The 25,945-nt window shown below is 45.0% G+C and overlaps 1 protein-coding gene across 1 annotated transcript in view; it reads right to left on the reverse strand.

Moving 5' to 3' along the window:
- The window catches only part of BMERB1 (bMERB domain containing 1), a 104,625-nt gene extending 85,157 nt beyond the window's left edge, over window positions 1-19,468 (reverse strand). Inside the window, exon 1 of the mRNA XM_008696927.2 lies at window positions 19,363-19,468. Within this exon, the coding sequence (XP_008695149.1) occupies window positions 19,363-19,468 (106 nt within the window). The remainder of the gene's footprint in view (window positions 1-19,362) is intronic.
- Between the last annotated feature and the right edge of the window lie 6,477 nt (window positions 19,469-25,945).

Consider the following 25,945-nt stretch of genomic DNA (forward strand, 5'->3'; position numbering starts at 1 on the left):
AGAGCCGGCAGAAGAGGGCAGGAGACCCACTCCAAGGCCCGACTCTTGCAGCTTGGAAATTGACAACGTGCGGGTAGCCTACTGAAGATCCCTACCGTCAAGACATGGGCATCCCTAAATTTCACCCAGCAATTCCCAAGCTTATGGACCGGAGTCCTCCCTTTTTCTTAGAAAACCTGTTAACAGCTACTCTTTCTCAGAACATGGCTTAGGAAATGCTGCCTTTGAGAAAAGGCCTCTGGTCATACGAGAGATCATTTTACTGGGCCACGAGCATCCAGATGGCTGATTTCATAAATGTGGCAAAAAGACAAATGGATGCACGGGTTTCTATCTTTAAACCCTGCCCCCGATATGCCTCTGTGTGGAGTCTCCAGATCTTTATATATGAAGCAGCCGCGTATGTCAAGCTAGCAAGTAATCGAACACCGAGGGGTTCTGACTCACGTGCCAACTTCAAGCTGCTTTGCTTTATTTTTAGATAATACAAGTGGCAGCTGCGTACATACTGTAAATGGAGACACCCGATTCCAATCCCACAGAGGCCAAAGTGATTTCTCTCTCAAGGCCATTTTTAGAAGCTTGTGAGCATCTTGTCCAGTATCCCTACCTCCTCAGGAAGGGAAGCAACGTGCCTCAGTTGCTTACGAATCAAATACCTCGATGCAATTCGGCCAACACGCCCTGAATTCCTACTGTGTCAGTTCCGTGTTTAACAGTTTCTTTGAAAGGAAGATTGTTAACCAGCCAGGGTTGGTAGATATCAGCCACAGGATATATGGTAATGACCCTGAACCCGCTTTCAGCTTCAATCAAGCTGAACATCCGGATGGTGCTTGAAAGTCAATAAAATACTTGGCATCAAGAGATCAACGTCGGGATAATTAATAGACTTCGCTCTCCCTCATTTTTCAGTCCCCTCTGGACTCATTTACAAGTACAGACTTTCCCTGGACCGGGTTTCATTTGAAATCATTTTCGGGGCGCCCGGGTGGCTCAGTCGTTAAGCAGCTGCCTTCGGCTCAGGGCGTGATCCCGGTGTTGTGGGATGGAGCCCCACATCAGGCTCCTCCGCTGGGAGCCTGCTTCTTCCTCTCCCAGTCCCCCTGCTTGTGTTCCCTCTCTCACTGGCTGTTTCTCTCTCTGTCAAATAAATAAATGAAATCTTTAAAAAAAAAATCATTTTCGGCTCTCAAGGATAATTTTCCTAACCGTTAACTCTTGAAAACGGGTCGCTTTCTTTGTACCTGAAAGCTGCTTAATTCAGAACCTGGATTCTCTCTGCTTCCTCTTCAGGAGAGGACGTAGGTCGCGTAAGGGGAAATATGCTTTGAAGGGAGATTACGCATCTAGAGGTCACGTCTCCAGGTTATCTGATTCTAGTCCTTCCTTGTGTTTGAGCTGTTTTACAAGTAGTAGTGTAACAAGGCAAAAATAATTCTCATGTACATGCAAATCCTCACCCAGCTGGTAGATGTCCAACTGACTTCTCTCTCCTTCAAGGAAAACCCAGATTTATTTTTGTTTACCCCTTCATTTCAATATTCCTGACCTATATATTAGTCTAATCTTCAGATTCTGTTGAATTGGGTACTTGTTTGCATCATGGACTGAGCAGAATAAAATCTTCAGCATGGGTTTTTTAAAAAAAATTTTAAGTAGGCTCCGTGCCTAGCATGGAGCCCAATGTGGGGCTCAAACTCACAACCCTGAGATCATGATCTGAGCTGAAATCAAGAGTTGGATGCTTAACCAGCTGAGCCACCCAGATGCCCCATAACATGTGTTTATTTTTATATCATAGAGATCTTATTTTACCTTTCTCTGAAAATTATCTTTTTTTTTAAAGATTTATTTATAGAGAGCATTGTGAGCGGGCGGGAGGGGCAGAGGGAGAGGGAGATAGAGAGAATCTCAAGCAGACTCCCCACTGAGTGTGGAGCCAGATGTAGATGGGGGGTTCGATCCCACCACCCTGAGATCATGACCTCCTCCGAAATCGAGAGTCTGCTGCTCAACGAACTGAGCCACCCTGGTACCCCTGGAAATTATCTTTTAACAAAAACAAAGAAAGATACATTAATGTGTTTCTGTATTCCCTCAAATATGCCTTGTCTCTTGCCCTATGCCCCATTAGAACTATGGGTGAATTTCTCCTGCTAATGCCCCATCATCATAGAGAAGCAGGCTGTTTCTTTGAGAAATGCATTAGCTAGCGGACAATTATCTTTTCTAAATAGAGTTTATTGTGTTTCAGAAAAGGACCTACGTTAATGGAGAGGCTGGTCCACCTGATACAGGTTAGGCAGCTCTCTATCCATGACACATTTTTGGATAGTGTTGGCTGATCATAATAGCAATAGTATCTTTTGTATTCAGAGATGGATGGCAGATCTAGGCAACAGGACTCGTGGGTTGAATTTTCTCCCAAGAGCAAGGACAGATTTACAATTTAGGATTTAATTTATTTTACTGAGAGTTTTCAGGTGTTGGCCACCACGGTCTGGGGGAGGAAGTCCTTTATGAGGAAGGAAACTCTTGCAGCGCCTGGGTGGCTCAGTTGGTTAAGCGTCTGACTCTTGATTTCAGCTCAGGTCATGACCGGAGGGTTGTAAGATCAAGCCCCTCATCAGGCTCTGCACTCAGCTCAGAGTCGGCTTGAGATTCTCTCTCCCTCTCCCCGCCCCACCGCCGCTCTCACACATGCATGCGCACTCTCTCTCTCTCTCTCTCAAATAGGTAAATAAATCTTTAAAAAAAAAAAAAGCAGGTGGGGAAGTGGGCTAACTGTATCAAAAGCTACTCAGGGGCTTCTAATGTGCAGACAGAGCTGAGAATCACACAGAACTAGACGATCTCTAGAAATAAGTTTTTATCCTATGTTCTGTAGAAGCAATAGAATCATAAACATTGAACATTAACAGGCAGACGCTTTCCTTGGCTGTGCAGAAGCTTTTTATCATGATGAAGTCCCACAAGTTCATTTTTGCTTTTGTTTCCCTTGCCTTTGGAGACGTGTCTTGAAAGAACTTCCTGTGGCTGATGTCGATGAGGTTACTGCCTATGTTCTCCTCTAGGATTTTGATGGATTCCTGTCTCACGTTGAGGTCTTTCATCCATTTTGAGTTTATCTTTGTGTATGGTGTAAGGGAATGGTCCAGTTTCATTCTTCTGTATGTAGCTGTCTAATTTTCCCAGCACCACATATTGAAGAGACTGTCTTTTTTCCGTTGGATATTTTTTCCTGATTGGTCAAACATTAGTTGACCATAGAGTTGAGGGTTCATTTCTGGAGTCTCTGTTCCATTGGTTTATGTGTCTGTTTTTGTGCCAATACCATGCTGATCACAGCTTTGTAATATAGCTTGAAGTCAGGCAACGTGATGCCCCCAGCCCTGTTTTTCAACATTCCTTTGGTGATTTGGGGTCTTTTCTGGTTCCATACAAAACTAAGAGGCAACCCATGGAATGGGAGAAGATATTTGCAAATGACATTACAGACAAAGGGCTGAACCACAACGAGATACCACCTTAATGAGTCAGAATGGCAAAAATTTACAAAACAGGAAACAAATGTTGGTGAGGATGTGGAGAAAGGGGAACCCTCTTACACTGTTGTTGGGAAATGCAAGCTGGTACAACCACTCTGGAAAACAGTACGAAGGTTTCTCAAGGTATTAAAAATAGAGGGGCGCCTGGGTGGCACAGCGGTTAAGCGTCTGCCTTCGGCTCAGGGCGTGATCCTGGCATTATGGGATCGAGCCCCACATCAGGCTGCTCCACTAGGAGCCTGCTTCTTCCTCTCCCACTCCCCCTGCTTGTGTTCCCTCTCTCGCTGGCTGTCTCTATCTTTGTCGAATAAAATAAAATAAAATCTTAAAAAAAAAATAGAGCTACCCTACGACCCAGCAATTGCACCACTAGGTATTTACCCCACAGATACAGCTGTAATGAAAAGAAGGGGCACATGTACCCCAATGTTCATAGCAGCAATGGCCACAACAGCCAAACTGTGGAAGGAGCCGAGATGCCCTTCAACAGATGAACGGATAAAGATATGGTCCATATATACAATGGAATATTACTCAGCCATCAGAAAGAACGATTACCCAACATTTGCAGCAACATGGACAGGACTGGAGGAGATAATGCTAAGTGAAATAAGTCAAGCAGAGAAAGACAATTATATGGTTTCACTCATACGTGGAACATAAGGAATAGCATGGAGGACAACGGGAAGGGAGGGAAATCTGAAGGGGGAGAAATCAGAGAGGGAGATGAACCATGAGAGACTGTGGACTCCGGGAAACAAACTGAGGGTTTTGGAGGGGAAGGGGGTGGAGGGATGGGGTAACTGGGTGATGGGTATTAAGGAAGGCCCGTGTTGTGATGAGCACTGGGTGTTACATGCAACTAGTGAATCACTGAACACTACATCAGAAACTAATGATGTACTATACAGTGGCCAACTGAACATAACAAAAAAGATAACAAAATTTTTTTAAAAAATAGGCAGACATATATACAGTCTTTCTTATGAAGAGGAGAAGACACCTGAATCATCAGGAATACTTGATTTCTTATTACACGTCTACACTAAGAAATTCATCCAAGAACATTAAAAGAACTATGTATTCTGTCTCCTCCCCACCCGGCCAAATGAAGTACTCATTTCAGTTTGCAAGAATGGCGATGTCATCTGTCATCCGTTGTGCTGTTTTCTTGGTCCCTTTCATTGCTGTCTGTGAATTCTTTGGGGGTGGCAATAAAAATTGTCAGTCCCTGGACAGTTTTCCAGAGAAAACGTGCAGTCCCTGTTCTCTGGGCTGACATAAATCCCCTCATTTTGGTAGCAGAGCTAAGGGCTGTTGTTTGAAGGAGTATTTCTATGTATCTACCTGAAACATTTTCTTTGTTGTAAATGTAAGTGACAATTGCTTCTTCACTTCAATTTGTAGTAAATAGAAATCTTCCCAGGCAGGAATGCCTTGAGGAAAATCGAATCCATTTTGCATGGGGAGATTTCTTTATGGTTCAGGGAGCTCGTAATAGGGTTTCTCTTGGCTTACTCCCGAGCACATCCAGTAGGGTTTTTATCAACGGTGTTTTCTGTGTATGTGAACAGAAACCAGCGAGGCTTGCGGAGAAGAGGCCAGAAACCTAGGGATCAAGGTACAGAGAAGGGGTAGAAAAATCTTCGGACTCAAAAAAACAAACAAACAAAAAAAAAACAAAAAACCTTTGGACTCTTCTGCATCCACAAAATTAGGGTATCTGTATCAAAAAAGAATTCGATCCGATCAGCACTTCTCAACTAGGGACAAGTTCACCCCTCTAGTGAACATTTGGCAACGTCTGGAGACCGTTTTTGTTGTCACAGTTGGGCAGGAGTGGGGGTGGTGGTGGTGGTGGTACTTTTGGCACCCAGTGGGCAGAGGCCAGATACGTTGCTGACCATCCTGCAGTGCACGGCCCCCACAGTGCAGCGTGATCCAGCCCCAAATGTCAATGTCAATAAGGCCAAGGTTGAGAAATCCTGGATAAAGGGACTCCACAAATTTCCTTCCAGCCTTAAGACATCATGATGTGAAAACATGATGTCCACTCCTAAATAATAAGTCTATTGTTATTGGCTCCATTGTCCCCCCAGATTCCTATGTTAAAGCCTTAACCGCCATGTGACTGTATTTGGAGGCAGGGCCTATACGGAGGTAATGAGATTTAATGGGGGGACGCCTGGGTGGCTCAGTCCATTAAGCATCTGCCTTTGGCTCAGTTCATGATCTCAGGGTCCTGGGATTGAGCCCTGCGTTGGGCTCCCTGCTCAGCTGGGAGTCTGCTTCTCCCTCTCCCTCTGACTGCCGCTCCCCCTGCTCGTGTGCGTGCTCTCTCTTGCTCTCGCTCTCTGTCAGATAAATAAATAAAATCTTAAAAAACAATGACATTACACTTAGTGAACGAAGCCAGGTTAGACACTGCACAATTCCATTGATATGAAACATCCGGAATAGGTAAATCCGCACACAAAGTAGTGGCCAGGGACTAGGGGAAGGGGTGCGCGGGGAGGGACTGCTTCATGGGTACAGGGGTCCTTGGAAGTAGATAGAGGTGGAGGTTGCACAAGACGGTGAACGGACTAAATGCCGCTGTCCTGTACACTTCAAATGGTTAAGGGTTAATTTTATGGTATGTGAGTTTTATCTTGGTTAAAAAAAAAAAACAAAACTCTATCTCCATTGAGAAGAAAGACACAGAAAGCTAAACTAGTCCAGGCTAAGCATTTGGGAAATAAAAAAAACCCTGCTCTAAGGCAGAACTGATCCCCAGGAAAGCGGACCTCTTAGCTCTTGGAACCCAGCCCGGCGGCCCTGGGCTTACGGATGGATGGTGCTTGTGCCAGATTTACCCACCAGGATGTGCTCCGGGGACGCCTTCCCTAGGTCTGTTTCAACAGGATGAGGATGGACAGATCCTGCAGCGGTGGGCGTCCGGTCTCCAGCACGAACAGAGCGCTGCAAACACACTCTGGGTGAACTGGTCTCACCCGCGGTGCTGGGTGTAGAAGACCCAAATGGAACCAAAATGGGAGTCATTTTTGTTCCTTATCAAAATGATGGCCGCCTTTTAAGAGCCCCCTGCTAAAAGCACTTGACCCCTGGAGTGGGGCTTTCGGCTCTCTTAATTCCTTCCAGGACCAAGGAGGATGCTAGAGATTGAACACCTATGTCCTCCGTCCCCCAGATTCATGTTAAGAATCTAACCATCAAGGTGATGGTATTTGGAGGTGGGACCTTTGGGAGGTGATTAGGTCTTGAGGATGAAGCTCTTATCAATGGGATTAGTGACCTGATCAAGGAGACCCCAGAGAACTCCCCGTACCCTCTGCCATGTGAGGACACAGCTATGGGAGAGGCTGTGACGCAGGGGTTCCTCAGCAGGCACGGAATCTGCAGGTACCTTGATCTTGGACTTCCATTCTGAAACTGAGCAATGAATTTCTGGTTTTTATAAGCCACCTAGCTTACGGCCTTTAGTTACAGCATCCGGAGCAGAGGAAACACAGGAAGCAAAACAGGAATTAAGGAAAGCCTGGTAGGTCTCCTCTTCTGCTGATTATCGCCTATTGCCCAAATTTGTCTCTGAGACCGGGACTATGGGGAGTGAGTGGTTTCATTTCTCAGCCCTGGGCACCAGGGGAAACTGGGAAGCACAAAGAGAGAAGATCTAAAGGAACATGGCCCACCCTGTGATGACCCAGATTCTTAAAATAGAGCTCCACAAACTATTGCAGATGCCTTTCCTTTTTTAAAAAATATGAAATTCCAGTGGAATTTAATATACTTGGATGTTTACAAATAATTGTAGGGGGAAAAGGCATGAACTTCTTAACCAGAGAGTCCAGAGACTCAAATCCCTTCTCTATTGACTAATGGGGCAGGATTTCCATCCCTCTGCTCCTGGATATATATTTGTGTGTACACACACACACACACACACACACACTGCTTTATAGGATTGCGGCGAGGATTAAGTCAGATGAAATTCTCTCCCTCCGATTCTGAGACCCACCTTCCCCAGCACATTTTAACCTTTCTGAAGTTAGGATGCCTCTTCCCCCGTCCCACCAATGTGTAGCCTAACACAAATATCTAAGTGTGATAATTTTATCAGAGGATTTCCCCCCCCAGGGAAGTAGTTCTTTAATTTTCTTTTTTCCTTGCCTGACGGCTGCCACCTCCTCTTTCTTCCCTCCCATCATCCTGTCTCCAATCCCCCCCCCACGTAGCCTATGGCCGCAACTTATTATGCGTCCTTCCATGTTTTTCTCCTACTAATAAGATCACATGCGGGCACGTGCACGCACACGGATGCGATATATTGTACGTGCTATAGACACAGACAGGCAGGCAGAGACAGAGACATAGAGAATTTTGTTGTACAGAAATGAGATCCTGTTACATACATTTCCTGGATCTCCTTTTCCTCCCTCCATCATACCTCTAAGACAACTATCATCGCCGCTTATTTCCTTTTTAATAGCTTCAGAACATTGATCAATGGATGAACAGTAATTTCTTCAACTCTCCTTCTACTGATGGGCCTTCATTTTGTGTCCAGTTTTTTTTATTTTTTGCACATATGTTTTTGTATGCTGGTGTTTTATTTCTGTTGGACAGAGTCCCAGGAGTCGGGACTGCTAGGTCAAAGCATACAAGCATTTTAAATTTTAATAGATGTTATCCGGTTGCTTTCCAAAAAGCCTGCAACGCTCAAAACAGTTCCACCAGCGGCGTCTAAGATGACTGTGTTCTCTGCGTGAAATTAAAAGGCCTTTTAATGGCCCAGTATATTTAACGTGGCCATGCTGGGGTTGTTTCTGCCGTTGAAGAGCTGTGAGTGACCCTGAACCATGTGTCCCGCCCCTGTGACATCTTATAGTCAAGGTGCTGTGACTCGTGCGTAAAGCACCCAGCCAAGCCTACACCCATCATGACATGGTGAGTACAGCACCACCTCCCAGGAACCAGGACCCAGTGCCTATTCCTCTTACTCTGTATCTGATCTGAAGATCTTGCCTCTTTCCCTGGAAGCAGAAAAGCAAGGGTGCTCACCTAACTGCAGCATTGGCAGCAAACTGTCTAAACCAGGAGATGGGCGGGTGATTCTGACCGAGACTCCAGCTAGCCTTATTCTTTAGTTCGATGATTTCAAAGGTTTGCAGAATATGATTAAATCCTTTGCACCTCAGTCTTCGTGGGTTAACAGCCATCTAATTCGGCAACTATTGATTGAATGAGAGACTTCTAAGTGCTGGCCAGTGTGATAGATGTCGGGCATTCAGCCCTGAGGCGCGACTATGACACCCAGGGTTTCTGCGATCCTTCTTCTCACAAGAAGACAGGATCACATCACTGCACTTGGATTTGCCCATAAAACGCGGTTTGACCCTATTAGGACTCATCTTCTCAAGGGCCTTCAAAATATGCATAGAGCAAAACAACCGAATTCATCTCTGGACAACATTTCGCTAAGAGCACAATGGGTCAGCAAACTGACCTGAATCCTGTTTCCAAAGGACTAAGACGGACAGCACCATGTCTTGGCCCTTTGGTTCGACACCGCTGGAAACAGGGACTGCTCCCTGTAGACCCCCTTTCCTTAGCTTGGTTGAGGTCTAACTGACTGACGATATCGTAAGATCTTCAAAGTGGACATCATGGTGGTTCGTTATGGGGACACACTGTGAAAGAACTCCTATCACCTAGTGATTAACACACCCATCACCCTACCTATTGATCTGGTGTGTGCGCGTGTGAGAGAAGACTTGAGTTCCACAATCTTAGCAAATTTCAATTATATGCTACAGTGTTATCAACTGTAGTCACCAGGTTTTGCATTAGGTCCTCAGACCTTATTCATCTTACAACTGATGCTTATACCCTTTTTACCAACCTCTCTTTCTGTCTCTTTCCCTCATCCTCCGGCCCCTGGCAACCACTTCTCTGCTGCATTTCCATGAGCTTGGCTTTTTCTTTTTTCTTTTTTTTTTTCGATTCCACATGTAAGTGATATCATGCAGTATCTGTCTTTCGATGTCTGATTTATTTACTTAGCATAATGCCCCAAGGACCATCCGTTGTCTCAAATGTAAAATAGCGGGACTTCCTTCTTTCTCCTGGTTGAATAATACTGCATTGCATACACCACACCTTCTCCATCCATTCATCCGTCCGTGGACATTTAGGTTGTTTCCATATCTTGGCTGTTGTGAATAATGCTGCAGTGAACACGGGAGTGCTGATAGCTCTTCAATATCTTGTTTTCATTTCCTTCAAATATATACCCAGAAGTGGGATTGCTGGATCATATGGTAGTTCTATTTTTACTAGTAGACCTTAAATCACTTTGAAGGGAGGGACTGTAAACCTCTTACTCAAAACACTACTGTATTCTCAAGAGCTTAGCACAATAACTGGCATAGAAGAGGCCAGCAATAAATATGTCATTGAATGGATGAGGGAATGAATGGATGGATGGGCAAATAGGTGATTGAATGGCTTACCTGTCCGGGAATTTCAAATGCACAGAATTGTGGTCATTTCCCAATTTGGATATTATGGAATCTAGACATTCTTATTACCATTTGGGTTTCTTTGCTTCTTGGGGTTTTGTTGTTGTGGTTTTGGGGTGTCTTTGAGAGAGGCAGGAGAGCAGGGGGAGGGTGGGCAGAGGGGGAGAGAGAGAGAGAGAGAGAATCTCAAGCAGGCTCCATGCTCAGCAAGGAGCCTGATGCCAGGCTCCATCTCACAACCCTGAGATTGTGACCTGAGATGAAATCAAGAAGATCTTTTTTTTTTTAAGATTTTATTTATTTATTTATTTATTTATTTAAGAGAAAGAGAACAAGCAGGAGTGAGGGGCAGAGGGAGAGGGAGAAGCAGACTCCCCGCTGAATGGGGAGCCCAATGTGGGGCTTGATCCCAGGACCCCGAGATCATGACCTAAGCCGAAGACAGGTGCTTAACTCACTGAGCCACTCAGGCACCCCTCCCTGCACCTCTTAAAACCCTGCTGAAAGTGAGAGTGGGCAGCACAGATCCCAGTGTATTTAATTCCTAAGACCCCTGACTAAACCATACTGTTATTCCCTGCCTACCACACTGCGGCTCTTAGAAGACCCTCCTTCTTTCCTATCTGTAATCAACTACTAAGGTCTTCTCCCTTCAGGATATCTCATTCACCCCTTCCTCCCCACCCCCTGCCACTGCTTTGGACCCTAGCCTCGACGACCTCATGACCAGAAGATTCCAGAACCCTCCAGCTTCCCTGTCCTTCCATCCAGGGTGCAACCACCACCAGACAAGTCTTCCTAAAATGCTACTTTCTTTACCTCTATCCCTTGTCCTGCTCTGGACACCTGTCACGTTTCCTCTGGCCGAGTGTAGTGACCCTGTTCAACCCACCTCACACCTCAGTACTCCTCCCGGGGCAGCCAAGTTCATGCATGACTCCAGCAGTCGCCATCCGCTTTATCACCTGCATTCTTTCCTGAGGCTGGTCCACCCACTTTGACATCCCTCATTCTCTCTTTCTCTCCAGTTGTCTGAATGTACCCAGTTCAGGCCCACTTTATGTCCTGTTCTATCAACACCATCCCCCCATTTCCCAAGACCACCAGGCTCTGTGCCAAAGGCCTTCACATAGTTTCTCTTGGGATCTTCTCCGTTACCATATGAGGCAGGTCCTGTGAGTAGCTCCATTTTATAGAGGAGACTGAACTTCAGAGAGGTTAAGTAAGCAGTCCAGGGTCACACAGCTTAGGAGGGATAAAGCCAGGAATCAAATGTAGGCAGAGCATCCGCTCTCAAACACAGCACGGATCGGCCCCTCTGTTGCCCAAGAAGTCTTTCAGAATCAGTACTAAGAAACACGAAGATGTACTAGAAACACTAACTGACCTTACCGGCTGAATGAATGGGAGCCCCAGCCACTCCCAGGAGCTCAGGAAGGCAGCAGGACTAAGGCACCCAGGCTTGGGTTCGAGTTCCAGCTCTGCCGTTTATTGGCAGAGTGACCTTAGGCAATGGCTTAACCTCCCTGAGTCCCAGTTTCCTCATCTGTAAAATGCAATAAATATCTCCACGTACCTCCCATCATAGGGTGTTTTATAAGGAGCGAATGAGAGCATGTATATAAACACGAGCACAGGGCAGGCACGTCAGAAGTCTGTGCGTGTTCGTCTTTATAATCATTCCCTTCTACTTCCCTTAGAATAATTGTTTTTTTCTCCTTTAACCATCCCTTTGTGTAGAGGCATTTTAAGAAAAAAATAATTATTAATAAGTCTGACTCTGGTTCATTCAAACAAACGAGTCTGGTCCTTAGGTGCCCCACTTGGACCCTGCAGGAAAGTTTTGTCTCAATGGGGAGCTGAGCCTTCTACGTCCAGCCTTCCGTGGACTTACCCTGGGCTCCAAAGTGCACTCACCTTCTGCTCTGATCTTGTCTCCCTCGTGCATTCAGAGCCTAGCAAGCATTTGCTCATACATTTACAGTTCCCTGGTCACACGTGCTGCTTCATGTCTGTGTCTTCACATATGCTGTTCCCTCTGCCTGGAATGCTGTTCCTCACAATCAGTAATGAAATACTGTTCATCTTTTCAGGCTACTTCAAGAACCTCTTCCTCTCCCAGACCCCAGAACCATCCCTCAAAATACACATAATGTAAAATATGCCATCTTAGCCACATACGGTTCAGCAGCATTCGGTACATTTCCATTTTTCAGGGGAGGAAATTGAGGTCTAGGGGAGGTAGGCGACTGGCCCAAGATCACGAGGTGAGGAGCAGCAGGGAGGCCTGGAACACAGACAGCCTGAGAACTCCTTAAGGATGGGGTCTGGGTCTTTTCCTCTCTGTGCCTCTGAAGCACGGGCAGCATCCTTGGGGGAGCTTTGTGAGTGCTGGTCTGAGCGGCTGTGCTATTAGCGTCTGCCTGTGCCGGTCTCCAACCCACAGGCTCATCCAGATAACGGATGATTCACACCCGTGAGCCAGACAGACAGACCCTGAGTCCCAGGACTCGAGAGCCAATGGGGAAGAGACAGGAAAAAGAAAAAAAGAAAACAAACAAACAAAAAAACAAAAAAACCTAAAACAACCTAGCCTTAGGGACCCTGGCCTTAGGGATCCCCACCTCCCTGCATGGGGCTGGGCAGCTCACCAAAATGTACTTCTCTCCACTAGCAACCTATGGAAACCCTGCTTAGCCTTCAGGCCCGGTGCAAACACTCCTCTTTGCTGTCACACTGGGGTCCCCCAGGAAGAACAGAGCTCTCCTTTCTCTCATTTCCCCACGGTCCCTTCATTTCACGTTCGTTTCTTGTTAACTGGTATTACATATTATGATGCTGTTCTTTACTTCTGTGTCTCCACGCTCCCCAAATCTGGAAGCTTCTTAAGGGTAGAGGCTGTGTCATATCTCATCTCTATTCTCTGCAGCATCTATGCTAGGCATAACAGACACGGGCGAGGAACATTTACGGTCACAGAGGGCCAGAATCCAGGCTCTCCAGCTCTGCCACATACCAGCTTCAGGACCTTCAGGAAGTTTCTCAACCCCTCCCGAAGCCCCGATGTCCCCCTCAGTAAAAGGGGAGTGAGAATTCAGCTGACTTAATAGGGTTGTTATGAGAATTTAATAAGCTCAAATTCACAGCTAGAACTCATTAACTACTATTATTATTAATAAGTCTTTAATAACTAATCAGAGAGCAAGAAGAGGCACAAATAGTTTTTTCCTTCAATTAACACGTAAGAAGGAAATGCTTGCAGAAATGGAACAACAGGGGCACCTGGGTGGCTCAGTCAGTTTAGCATCTGCCTTCGGCTCAGGTCGTGATCATGGGGCTCCCTGTTCTGCGGGCAGCCTGCTTCTCCCTCTCCCTCTGGCCTCCCCCCTGCTTGTGCTCTCTCACTCTCTCTCAAATAAATTTAAAACAAGGAAACAACAGTACGAACACAGAGAAACATAAATAATTGGGTTTGTTCTAAGTGCATACGAGATACAATCATGTTCATAATCTTCACGTTCCTGCTATAATAATTCCTCCAGTAAGTTACACAATCCGCTCTCCATCCAGCATAGAGCAGAGACGGTCACGTTTCCGCAATCTGAACCCGGACCTTGGTCTCCCACAAGACGCCCAAGCTGCCCCTGCCCCTTGTCACACGTTTCACACTCACAGAAATTCCTACCACTTATCAGTGGGATTGATTCAGAAAGAACAGGCCCACCGCAAAGGTTAATTACATTGATTGTCACGTGCCCACTGAAGTCTCATTCTCCATCCAGGAGCCTATGTGACCTTTTAAAAACAAAACCCAGCTCATGTTAGTCTCCTGCTTAACACTCGGCAGTAGCTTCTTCTGTAAGAGAAATAAAATCTTTACTTTTTTTTTTTTTTTTTTGTACCCACACCTACAAGTCCCTACCCAGTCTGGCTTCTCTCTAATTCATCTCCATTCTCTTCCCTGACTCTCTGGGTGCCAGCCACCTTGGCCTTCTGTCTCTTCCTCTAACACAGCAAGGACTTTTGCGTTTGATCCCTGACATTTACTGGCAAAATGTCACCTTCTTAGAGAAGCATTTCTGGACCACCAGATGGGAACTACCCCACCCCTACTAATTCCCATGTAACACTTAGCATTTGAGCTACATTATTTGTTTGCCTACGTATTATCTGACGCCTTCACTTCCCTGAATAGAAGCTCCCCGTGGGCAGGAACCTTGTCTGCCTTGCTCAACACTGTATCCGCAGCCCCTAGAACACTTCCTGGCACTTAGAAAACTCTCGATACCTCTTTATTGAATGAATACGTGGGGGAGGGGCAGGGGGAAGCAGATTATGGTCATTTTTCACTTTCTATATTTCAGATGAATTTCAATTTTTAATAAAGTGCACATACTATTCTGTACATTCAAAAAAAGAAATAATGCCAGGACAAAATAAAATTGAGATAATGAAATTAGCATAGCTTTTCAGACAGATGAAAGGAACACAAACCTTTGCCAAGAATCGATTATGTGGATTGCTGGCAATCTGTCTTATTTCCTCCTCCACACTGTTTATACCTGAAACATTGGCCAGTGGACTGATCTGCTTGCTAGTCAGCACACACCCCTGGACTTTTAAATAATTGTCACCTCTCCTGGTGGTGGAGCTTTCCGCTTCAGTCCAATCCCCCTCTCTCAGCACATTTATTTCTACCTCTGTGCTTTGCCAGGGCTTTTACCTCTAGGGGCATTTTGTGTCTCCCTCAATTAATTACAGTTGGTTGAAAGCAATATTTTTATATATCTAACCACACTGAAATGTCACTATCCATTTTCCAACTGAGTAAAAAGAAGAAAAAACAAAGAAAACCAAATCACTGCTAGTGGGAAAATGCTGTCTAAGGTGGATGGATGGTTGGGAGCAATTGCTTGGAATCCTTCTCAAAGGAGAAAATACCAGGTGTTTTGCAAGGGTTCAAAAGCTATTCCGCCATACATTCCCACAGGGAGGAACGTGGTGTATACACCATCATTATCTGCAATTTACAAAGCAATATACACAAGCAAGAACTGACTGGTGAGCCCGGAATAACCTTCTCCCATGTTGTCGGGCACCATCCACTTAAGTCCTATTGTGACAACCATTCAGCACTATTTAGGCACTTAAAGTGTGCCAGGCTCTGTGCTAAATGCATTATATACATTATCTCATTTAATCCTCCTGACAGCCTGAAGTGGTCATTCTGATTATCCTGTTGGGGGAGGTTACGGAGAGGACATGACTGCTATCTGACCCAACAGCTGGTCCCCCAGCAACTGGAGACTCCTTGCCGCCTCCTTTGTCTTTGATATGTGCAAGCATTTTCACAGCAGGAGCCGTTCCAAGGGCACAGCCTTGAAAGAGTAAGGTGTTACCGAGACCATCTGGAAATACACAAGACTGAACCCTGTTCAGGCCTCCATAAAAACTTTTTAAGACTCTGGCAGTCAGGTATGGAGATCTACTCGTCTTGCAGCCATCTGTAAATTTCCTTGCTTATTACACCTGCCACCTATCCAGGTGGACCATCTGACTCTTCGTGGCCTCACCTTCCTTTCTGTGTATGGGGGGCTAGTTTTGAATTTCACCCCAGGGAAGCTCCCAAGGTCTCAAACCAACATATCCCCATTTTACAGATGAGATAACTGACACGCAGAGAGGTTCAAGAATTTCCCACGGTAACATAGCAACAAAGTATTAGTGCTGGTTTGGACCCATTTACCCTGATTTCAAAACTCCCACTCTTTGCTACTGTACTATATGAATCTTCCATCTAAAAACTATAGTTAAAATTGAAGATAATAGTTAATACAACTTACACTGAAAATGACCGGTTCTGTAATCCCCCCCCCTTTAATTCTTTTTTTTTTTTTTTAAAGATTTTATTTATTTATTTGACAGAGATAGAGACAGCCAGCGAGAGAGGGAACACAAGCAGGGGGAGTGGGAGAGGAAGAAGCAGGCTCATAGCAGAGGAGCCTGATGTGGGACTCGATCCCGGAACGCCGGGATCACACCCTGAGCCGAAGGCAGGCGCTTTAACCGCTGTGCCACCCAGGCGCCCCATCCCTTTTAATTCTTTTTAAGTGGTGCCTGGGTGGCTCAGTCGGTTAAGAGTTTGCCTTCGGCTTAAGTCATGATCTCGGGGTCCTGGGATAGAGCCCCATGTAGGGATCCCTGCTGAGCGGGGAGTCTGCTTCTCCCTCTCCCTCTGCCTCTCCCCCTGCTTGTGCGCTTTCTCTTTCTCTGTCAAATAAATAAATTTAAAAAAAAAAATTCTTTTTAAGTAACACACTCAGTGTTTAACCTAAAATATTTAAATATAGGTAGATGTTAAAGTATGTCTTCTTTTTTTAAAATTTTTATTTATTTCTAAAGTAATCTCTATGCCCAATGTGGGGCTCGAACCCTGACCCTGAGATCAAGAGTCTCATGGTCTACCAACCGAGCCAGCCAGGACCTCCAAGCATGGTTTATTTTTAATGGGCCTCTTTTTTTTTTTTTTTTTTTTTGCCTCCAGCATTTCATGCATTACAACTTTCCTTGGCTTGGCAGTTGTTATTCCGTAGACTCAAAAGCACTAATTTTCACACTTCATTAAGAAATAAATGGAGGTCCCATATGTTAGTATATGAATCCGCAGATCCCAGGGAAGTTGAGGCGGAGTTCAAAAAACCACTTGGATCAAAAAAGGTCAGGGGGCACTGGGTGGCGCAGTTGGTTAGGTGTCTGACTCTTGGTTTGGGCTCAGGTCACGACCTTGGGGTTGTGGGGCTGAGCCCTGCGTCAGGCTCTGGACCAGGTGTGGAGTCTGCTGGAGATTCTCTCTCCCTCTCCCTCTGCCCCTCCAGCTCATGCTCTCTCTCTCTCTAAAATAATCTTAAAAAAAAAAAAAAAAAGACTTAAAAAAAAAAAGGTCAGGTTGCAGACAAAAGTCCAGAGACCAAAGCTTTCTAAAGGTAATAATCTGAGACTTAAGATTCAAAAGGGAGACTCTGGATCAGTGCTTTAAGAATATTTCAAGTTCGAATGGGGGGGGGGAAGCAGATTTAGGGATCCATGCAGAAGGAGATCAGAAACTGTGGTCTTGTATGTGAATAGGAAGCAAAAGTCAGAGTCTTTGATGGCTTGGAACAGAGAAGATGAGAAAGCCTTTCTGCCAGGCTTTTAACAGTTTGCAGCCTAAGACTCAGAAGGATAAAAATTTCAGGAGCTAAAATGCTATAAAGTAGGTGTTTGGTGCGATTTTCCTGTACGTTTGAAAACTGTCCTAATAAAATGGCGAGAAAATAAAAAGCTGCAAGAGAATTATTAGGGAAATGACCAACACAGCAGTTTGAGTCCAGAGGGTTGCTTTATGCGGTGCCTTGCGAAGGTGGAAGGCTGGAACCTACTGCTTCTACACATGCAGTAATAAAATAATTGAAGCAGCCAACACGTACTGAGCACTTACTCTGAGCTCGACATACACCTTCTTACTGAGTTTTTGCAGTGGAGCTCTAAGGTAGGTCCTATTATCGTCTGCATTTCAGAGAACAGAGGCAGAGTAAGGCTTAGAAACGTGCCTCAAGTCAGTCCCATAGCCGGCGAGGGGCAGAGCCAGCATTCCAACCCACAGCACAGCTTGTACTGTGCAAGGACCCGGCATTCTTTCAAGGCCACTGGGGGCTCCAGAGACCAACAGGGTGGCCACGTATTTAGATGTGTTCTCAGCCTCTCTCAACAGATTGAGAGCGCTTCCTGAAACTGTGAAAGCAATAAACATTCCTGTTAAAAGCAGAGAGGGGCTCTGGGTTCAAATCCTGTCTTTGAAGCTTGCCTGTCACAGCTCCTAGCAAGCCCAGGTCTTTCCAGCTGTGGAAGGGGAGTCACAGTATTCACCTCGGCGGGTGGCTGTGGGGACTGAATGAGATGATGCATTCAAAGTTCTTAGCACAGGACCTGGTGCCTGGCCATCCATCAATACGAGGCAGCCATTGTGGGGATTAATCTGAGCTTGTAGGAATCAGAGACCCTGAGTCCTGGTGTCATCCCAAAGCACCAAAGCCAAGGGGTTTGAAAGGAGGAAACAGGAGGAAGGACCCAGATTTTAAAAGGAGAAAGAGAAGGAAAAAGGTTGGGAGCACTGTGGGTGCAGAGCTAAGACATTTGATTGTGATTTCAACTTGAACCCTTGAGAACCAGAACACAGTTGAGCCATTCTAGGAAGATTTTCTGAATTTGTAATAACAGGTGTGGAGAAAGAGCGCATACACACACACACGCATACACACACACATGCACACACACTATCTTCTACCAGGTCAAGACAAAAAAGAGCACATTCACAATACTTTGGTCCATAGCTCTGGGATTGGTGCTGAGCGTGATTACCTAGAGCCAAGGAGGGGTCCTTGAGAAGGGTGAGAGGCCCTTCCCAGCCCGGCAGGAGGCACCGTGCTAGGGGAGCCATGCAAAGGCAGGGGCACCACGAAGCGCCCTGGCTTTGCAGGGAGGGCTGGTGACCCTTGGAGCCCTTGCGGCTGCCTCTATACTGAAAGCAGGAGGTTTAACCACTGTTATTCATTGAAAAACAAAAATCCTTCGTTTATCTGTAAACACTGTTGACACCTAAATATCATAGATTCAGCAGGTAAAGTCGGCCCGTTTCAGAAGTGCCTTCTAGGATTATACCAAACCAAAGACTGAATGAGTCAAGGGAGAAAGGAGAAGGGTGTGCACAGGGTTAACCTTCCCCTAACCCTTTCCCTCCCACCCGCGACCCAGGAGAAGGCGGGGGAAGAAACGCTGGGAATTTCTGGTGTGCCCTGAACCTCGCGCTGGGGGAGAAACACGGCGGAAACCCGGCGGACACTCCCCCCTCTACAGGGACGTGGGCGCTTTCCAGGATGGTCCAACCGCTTCAGCGTCCTAGCGCATCCCGGGCGGAGAACCGACTCTCCTCTCTTGGCTGCAGGGAAAGACCTTACTTTCCAAGACCAGCTGCGAGCTTACGGATCCGGGACTACAGAGTCCACCCCGGGCTCCCGGCTTGCTGCCTCGCGATTTCCCGAGCCTCCCGGTGATGCCCAGCCTGGAGGGTCCCCCTTAACAAAAGGTTCGCGGGAGAGCGCGTCGCTGCGCAGCGCTGCGCATCCCCCCAGCGCCGAAAGCCCCGCTGCGGGGGCGCTCCCCTTGGTCCGCTCCCCGCGATCCCCGCGCTCCCACGACCACGGGCTCCGGCGCACGGATCCCCAACTGTCCCCCCCTTCCAGCCGAGTACTCACTTCTCCCCAGTCCCTCTGCTGTCCACGCCGTCTCCTCCACCGCCCCATAGCGCCTCAGAGGCTTCTCGGTTTCCAGATGGGTGGACAAAGATTGCTTTAACTCCATCGCTGATCCCCGCGGGCAGGTCGACGGGTCCCCCTTTACTCCATCCCCGCCGCGGGATGCAGGGAGGGAGGCGGCTCCAGCCAGCAGCGTTTTAAGGGGCCGGGCGCTCGTGACGCTGCTCCATCTCTTCCGCTGCCAGGGCCGGGGAGCGCCGACTGGTACCCAGCAGGGGGGAGGGATGCAGGGCGCATGCGCAATGGAGGCGGGAGGGGGGGTTTGGGGGTTGGGTAGAGAGAAAGAGGGGCAGATGATAACTCTAAGAACAACACAAACAACAACTAAAATAGAACCAACCAAAGGAAGTGAAAAACAAGGCCCCTGCTCGTGTTGGAGCCGATGGTAATGCTTTGCCAGGGCACTCTAAGCTGCTTGTGATCTGCCAGCGGGCTGCTGGGGTTTTGAGTGGGATTGGTGAGCGCATCTCTAGCTGTGGGCGATGGATCCATCTTTGGTGGGGAGTGTGCAGAAGCCTGCGTGTGGACTTGAATCTGTGGGGTTCTGGGCTTGGTCGAGTGCATTTTTGTCAGAATGTCTGGGGTTTGCTTCTCCGCGTGTAACTAGAATATGAGATGGGACAGTCCTGTTAGGCAGGTGCCCTGTGTCAACTCTGTAGGTGTTTGCGTGAACTTGAGAGGGACATGGACATATTTTGGACACAGTTAAAGCACAGCTGTTTGGAACACGGGTCTCTACTTTCCAGAAACTCAGAGGTTTATCTTAGTAACACAGCGTGGCAGCTTTAAAAGTACAAAGTAAAATCTGCAGCTAGATTGATAAAAATTAGTAAGAGTTTATGGAGTGATGGCTAGTGATGGACCAGGAGTGATCACTTCCTGATAACTGTATGAAACAGATACTATTTTGTCGGCCTTGTTTTACAGAGGATGAAACTGAGGTGTTAAAGACGATTTGCTCCGAGTCCCACACTTACCAAGTGGCCTGGTCAGCAATTGAATCCAGACTTAGCCTCTCTATTATACTGACTCCTTACACTAGTGTTTTGTATGGCAGGAGGGGCGGGAAAGACGCTATAGGATATGAGTTGTTTGTTGTTGCTTTTAAGATATCATCTGGGGCAATTTTTGGTATCCAGTTGGTTTGTGGAAGTGTAAAATAGCCTAGCTGTTTAAGAAAATTATTTAGCCACTGGTAGTAAATGTCCTTTTAAAGTTATTATCAATGGGGACACCTGTGTGGCTCAGTCATTTGAGCATCCAGCTCTTGGTTTCAGCTCAGGTTGTGATCTCAGGGTCAAGGGATTGAACTCGCATCTGGCCTCCGCACTCAGCAGGGGGTCTGGTTGAGGATTCTCTCCCTCTACCCCTCCCCCCATACACGCACTCCTTCTCTCTCTCAAAATGAATGGATCAATCTTTTAAAAAAAATTATCAATAATCAACTTCTAGGGGTGCCTGGGTGGCTCAGTCGTTAAGCGTCTGCCTTCAGCTCAGGGTGTGATCCCGGCGTTCTGGGATCAAGCCCCACATCGGACTCCTCTGCTGGGAGCCTGCTTCTTCCTCTCCCACTCCCCCTGCTTGTGTTCCCTCTCTCGCTGCCTCTCTGTGTCAAATAAATAAATAAAATCTTAAAAAATAATCAACTTCTAAGTAGCCCATGAGCAAAACAGAACATAAGAATGAAAATCATAAAATATTTAGAGCTGAATAACTGTGAGAGTACGACATATCAAAACTTGTAAGTTTTGGTAGAAATAAATGTACAGCCTTAAATGCCTTCATTAAAAAATGGGTGATGGACATTGGGGAGGGTATGTGTTGTCATGAGCGCTGGGTGTTATATAAGACTGATGAATCACAGACCTGTACCCCCTGAAACAAATAATACATTATATGTTAATTAATTGAATTTAAATTAAAAAAATTAACTCCAGCTGACTCTAAAAAGATATCAGACTAAAAATAAGTGGGTTAGGATGAATGGATAAGCAAAACATGGTCTCTCCATACAATGGAATACTATTCAGCCTTAAAAAGGAAGGGCATTCTGCAATGTGTTACAACATGGATGAACCCTGAGAGCATGCTGCTAAGTGAAATAAACCAGACACAAATAGATGGTTACGGTGTGATTCCAGTTACACGAGGTATTTAGAGGAGTCAGGTATCATGGAGATAGAAAGTAGAATGGTGGTTGCCAGGGGCTGAGGAAGGGGAGAATGGAGTTATTGTTCAATGGGTATAGATTTGCAGTTTTACAAGGTGAAAAGAGTTTTGGGGATGGATGGTGGTGACGGCTGCCAAAAATGAATGAATTTAATACCACTGACTATACACTTAAAAATGGTTAAAATGGTAAAAAAAAATGGGTTAAGTGTTCAACTCAAAACACTTTAATAAAAACAGATGGGGTGCCTAGGTCGCTCACTTGGTTAAACGTCTGACTCTGATTTTGGCTGAGGTCATGATCTCAGAGCTGTGAGATCGAGCTGGCATTCAGGCAGGCGCCTTACTAAGCACAGAGTCTGCTTGAGATTTTCTTTCTCTCACTGCCCCCTGCCCCTCCTGTCCCGTTCTCTCTCTCTCTCTAAAATAAATAAAAATCTTTTTAAAAATGAAAAAGAACAGAGAAAACCTGTGAAGTAGAAAAAAGAAAATAATAATGATGAGAGCATAAATTAAATAGAAAACCAAGAAGCAATAGAGGAGAGCCACAAAATCAAAAGCTGATTCCTTGGGGGGAATATACTAATGAAGAAGGCAAACCTCTCAAGACTCCCCAAGATAGGCACTCATGGAAATATTAGGAATGAAAAGGGAGACATAATACAAATACAGGAAGGTGTTTTTTTTTTTTAACTGGTTGAAATAGATAACTTTAAGAAGTAAACTACTAAAATGTATTTAAGAAATAAAAAGGCAAATCAATAATTCCTTTTTATAAAGATTTATTTATTTATTTTAGAGAGCAAGTGGGGGGGCAGAAGGAGAGAGAGAATCCTCAAGCAGACTCCCCACTGAGCACAGAGCCCCACTCAGGGCTCAATCCAGGACCCTGAGATCATGACCTGAGCCAAAACCCAGAGTCAGTGGCTTAACCAAGTGAGCCACCAAGCCACCCCCAAAACTGAATTCTTAATATAAAAATTTATTTTCTTCCTTAGTCCCACAAAGGCGTCGGGTCCAAACAGTTTTATAGGTGATATTTAACAAAATAACAGATAATCCTTATTTCATAAAAATTGTTTCAGAGCTCATTTTGTGAGGACAATATATGACCTTGATATTGAAACAAGATTAAAATGGCACAGTAAAAGAATCCTAGACTGTGCTCATCTATAAACACAGGTACAAAAATTCTAAATATTAAAATACATTGTGAGCAAATGAGGTTTATTTTGAAAATGTAGTAATGACCCAGTATCAGAGAATCTCTTGATATAATATACCTTATTAACAGATTAAAAGGAAAACCTATTGGATTACCTTAATGGATACAGAAAGAGAATTTGAAAAAAATAGCAGTTGTATATACATCTATCTTTTTTTTTTCTTAGCAAATTAAGAATAGAAGATCATTTCCTTAACCTTCTAGAGAGTAATTATCAAAACCAACAGCAAACATTCAGCATTTACTGTTGAACCTCTGTGCCTGATCATTAAGGTCAGGAACAAAGCGAGGAAGCCTGTCATCTCCACTTCGGGAGATCCTAGCCTAGTCAGACGGGAAAAATAAATGAGGCATAAGAATTGAAACAGAAGAGGGGCGCCTGGGTGGCTCAGTCGTTAAGCGTCTGCCTTCGGCTCAGGGCGTGATCCTGGCGCTATGGGATCAAGTCCCACGTCAGGCTCTTCCGCTGGGAGCCTGCTTCTTCCTCTCCCACTCCCCCTGCTTGTGTCCCCTCTCGCTGGCTGTCTCTCTCTGTCAAATAAATAAATAAAATCTTTAAAAAAAAAAAAGAATTAAAACAGAAGAAACAAAACTTTCTTTTTCAGACACTATAATTGCCTGTATAAAAATGCAAGCAAAAAGAAAGCAAGCACGTCCACATGTAAGCTATTACAATTAATAAGACCAAGTTTTTGGAAACAAGATAAACATATACAAATAGTAATATCTCTGTACATTATTAATCAAACTTAAGGATATAATCATAATAACAAAAAAGCCCCAAGAACCTTTGGGGAGAAAATTATTATTTTGTGTCAACTGGGACTATTAATTAATGATTTTTATGTTGCATTTGTAAACAATGTAAAAAATGAACTAAAAAAAATGAAGAGATATGCCACATTCAAGGGTACAAAAGAATCAGTCTCATAAAGATGGCAGTTCTCTTCAGTGATAATTGTAGTTGAAATCTCCATAGGGAATAGGACTGTTTTTTTTTTTAAAGATTTTATTTATTTATTTGACAGAGACGGCGAGAGAGGGAACACAAGCAGGGGGAGTGGAAGAGGGAGAAGCAGGCTTCCCACTGAGCAGAGAGCCTGATATGGGGCTCGATCCCAGAACAATGGCATCATGACCTGAGCCAAAGGCAGATGCTTAATGACTGAGCCACCCAGGCACCCAGGAATAGGACTTTAAAATAAACCTGGCAGTAGGGCACCTGGGTGACTCAGTCGGTTAAGAGTCTGCCTTTGGCTCAGGTCATGATCCCAGGGTCCTGGGATAGAGCCTTGAATAGGTCTGCTTACCCCTCCCCCATGCTCACACCCACGCTCTCTCTGTCTAATAAATAAATAAAATATTTTTTAAAAACCTTATTGTAAAACCTTAAGACGTAAGAAGAAAATCGAGAGCCCCAAAATTGACCCACATATATTTGGGTCAAACTGGTATATGACAGAGGAGGCATTACCAGTGAGTACAGAAGGGATAGACTCGTCACTAAATGGTAGTGAATTAGTTGACTAACCAAATGGAAAGCTAAAATAAAAATGTCCACCTTGTACTTCGTATCATATAGACACGTATCATATATACATATCATATATACAAATTCCAGGTAGATTAGAGACCCGAATGAGAAAAAGCAAAGTTTTTAAAAATCATAAGATCATATAGAAGAACATCTTTATTCTTTTATGGTGGAAGCTTATGTTAGCTAAGACCCCAAAACACAAACCTTAAAGAAAAATAGGAAGTCTGACTCTTAAATTTTTTTGAGGTGAAATTCACATTAACCTAGAATTAACCATTTTAAAGTGAGCAATTTAGTAGTAGTGTCTTTTCCCAATGTTGTACAATCACCCCTCTGTCTCATTCCAAAACATCTCATTATGTTTTCAGGAGACTTCCATGCCCACTAAGTAGTTATCCCATATTCCCCCTCCCTCCAGCTGCTGGCAACTGCCAGTCCTTTCTTTCTCTATGAACTTACCTGTTCGGGAGATTTCACATGAATGAAATCATACACCATGTGACCTTTGTGTCCAGACTCTTGCTCTTTGCCTACTGTTGTCAAGGTTCGTCACGCTGTAGCGTGAATCAGTACTTCCCTCCTGATGGCCATTCCATTGTATGAATACACCACATTCGGTTACCCGTTCATCCATTAATGGACATCCGCGTTGTTTCTACCTTTTGGCTACGGTGAATAGTGCTGCCATGAACATTTGCATAGAGATATCTGTTCGAGTGCCTATTTTAAGGTACTGAAGACTGGAATTGCTGGGTTATATGGCAATTCTACGTTTAACTTTTTGAGAAACAGCCAAACTGCTTTGCACAGTGGTTGAACCCTTTTACATTCCCTCTGGCAAAGTAGGAGGGATCTAATTTCTCCGCATCCTAACAGTTACCATATATACATATTTTTTGTGATTATAGCCACAGCAATGGAATAGACCAAACTACTACCAAAAAAAGGATGACTTAACATTAAACAAAAGAAACCAGATGCAGAATAGTACATATAAATGATTCCATCCACGTAAAGTTCAAAAACAGACAAAATTTATCTATAGTGATATGTGTCAGAATAGTGGCTACTTTTAGGGGTTCCTGAACAATAAACAAGAAGAGGAACTTGTTAAAATACTAGAAATGTGGGGCGCCTGGGTGGCACAGCGGTTAAGCGTCTGCCTTCAGCTCAGGGCGTGATCCTGGCGTTCTGGGATCGAGCCCCACATCAGGCTCCTCCGCTAGGAGTCTGCTTCTTCCTCTCCCACTCCCCCTGCTTGTGTTTCCGCTCTCGCTGGCTGTCTCTATCTGTCAAATAAATAAATAAAATCTTTACAAAAATACTAGAAATATATTGAAATGATTGATGACATAGCGGGGTGTGTGTGTGTGTGTGTGGCTACACACACAAACACATATATATATATAATTTATATGGATATATATGTGTGAATATGGATATTCATTGAGAAGGCCACTTAAGATATATGCCCTTTACTGTGTGGAAATTATACCTCAATATTAAAAACTAAATGGGGCACCTGGGTAGCTCAGTTGGTTAAGCATCTGCCTTCAGCTCAGGTCAGGATCTCAGGGTCCTGGGATCAAGCC

Source organism: Ursus maritimus, unplaced genomic scaffold (assembly GCF_017311325.1).
Source record: "Ursus maritimus isolate PB19 unplaced genomic scaffold, ASM1731132v1 scaffold_2, whole genome shotgun sequence".
Lineage (NCBI taxonomy): Eukaryota > Metazoa > Chordata > Mammalia > Carnivora > Ursidae > Ursus > Ursus maritimus.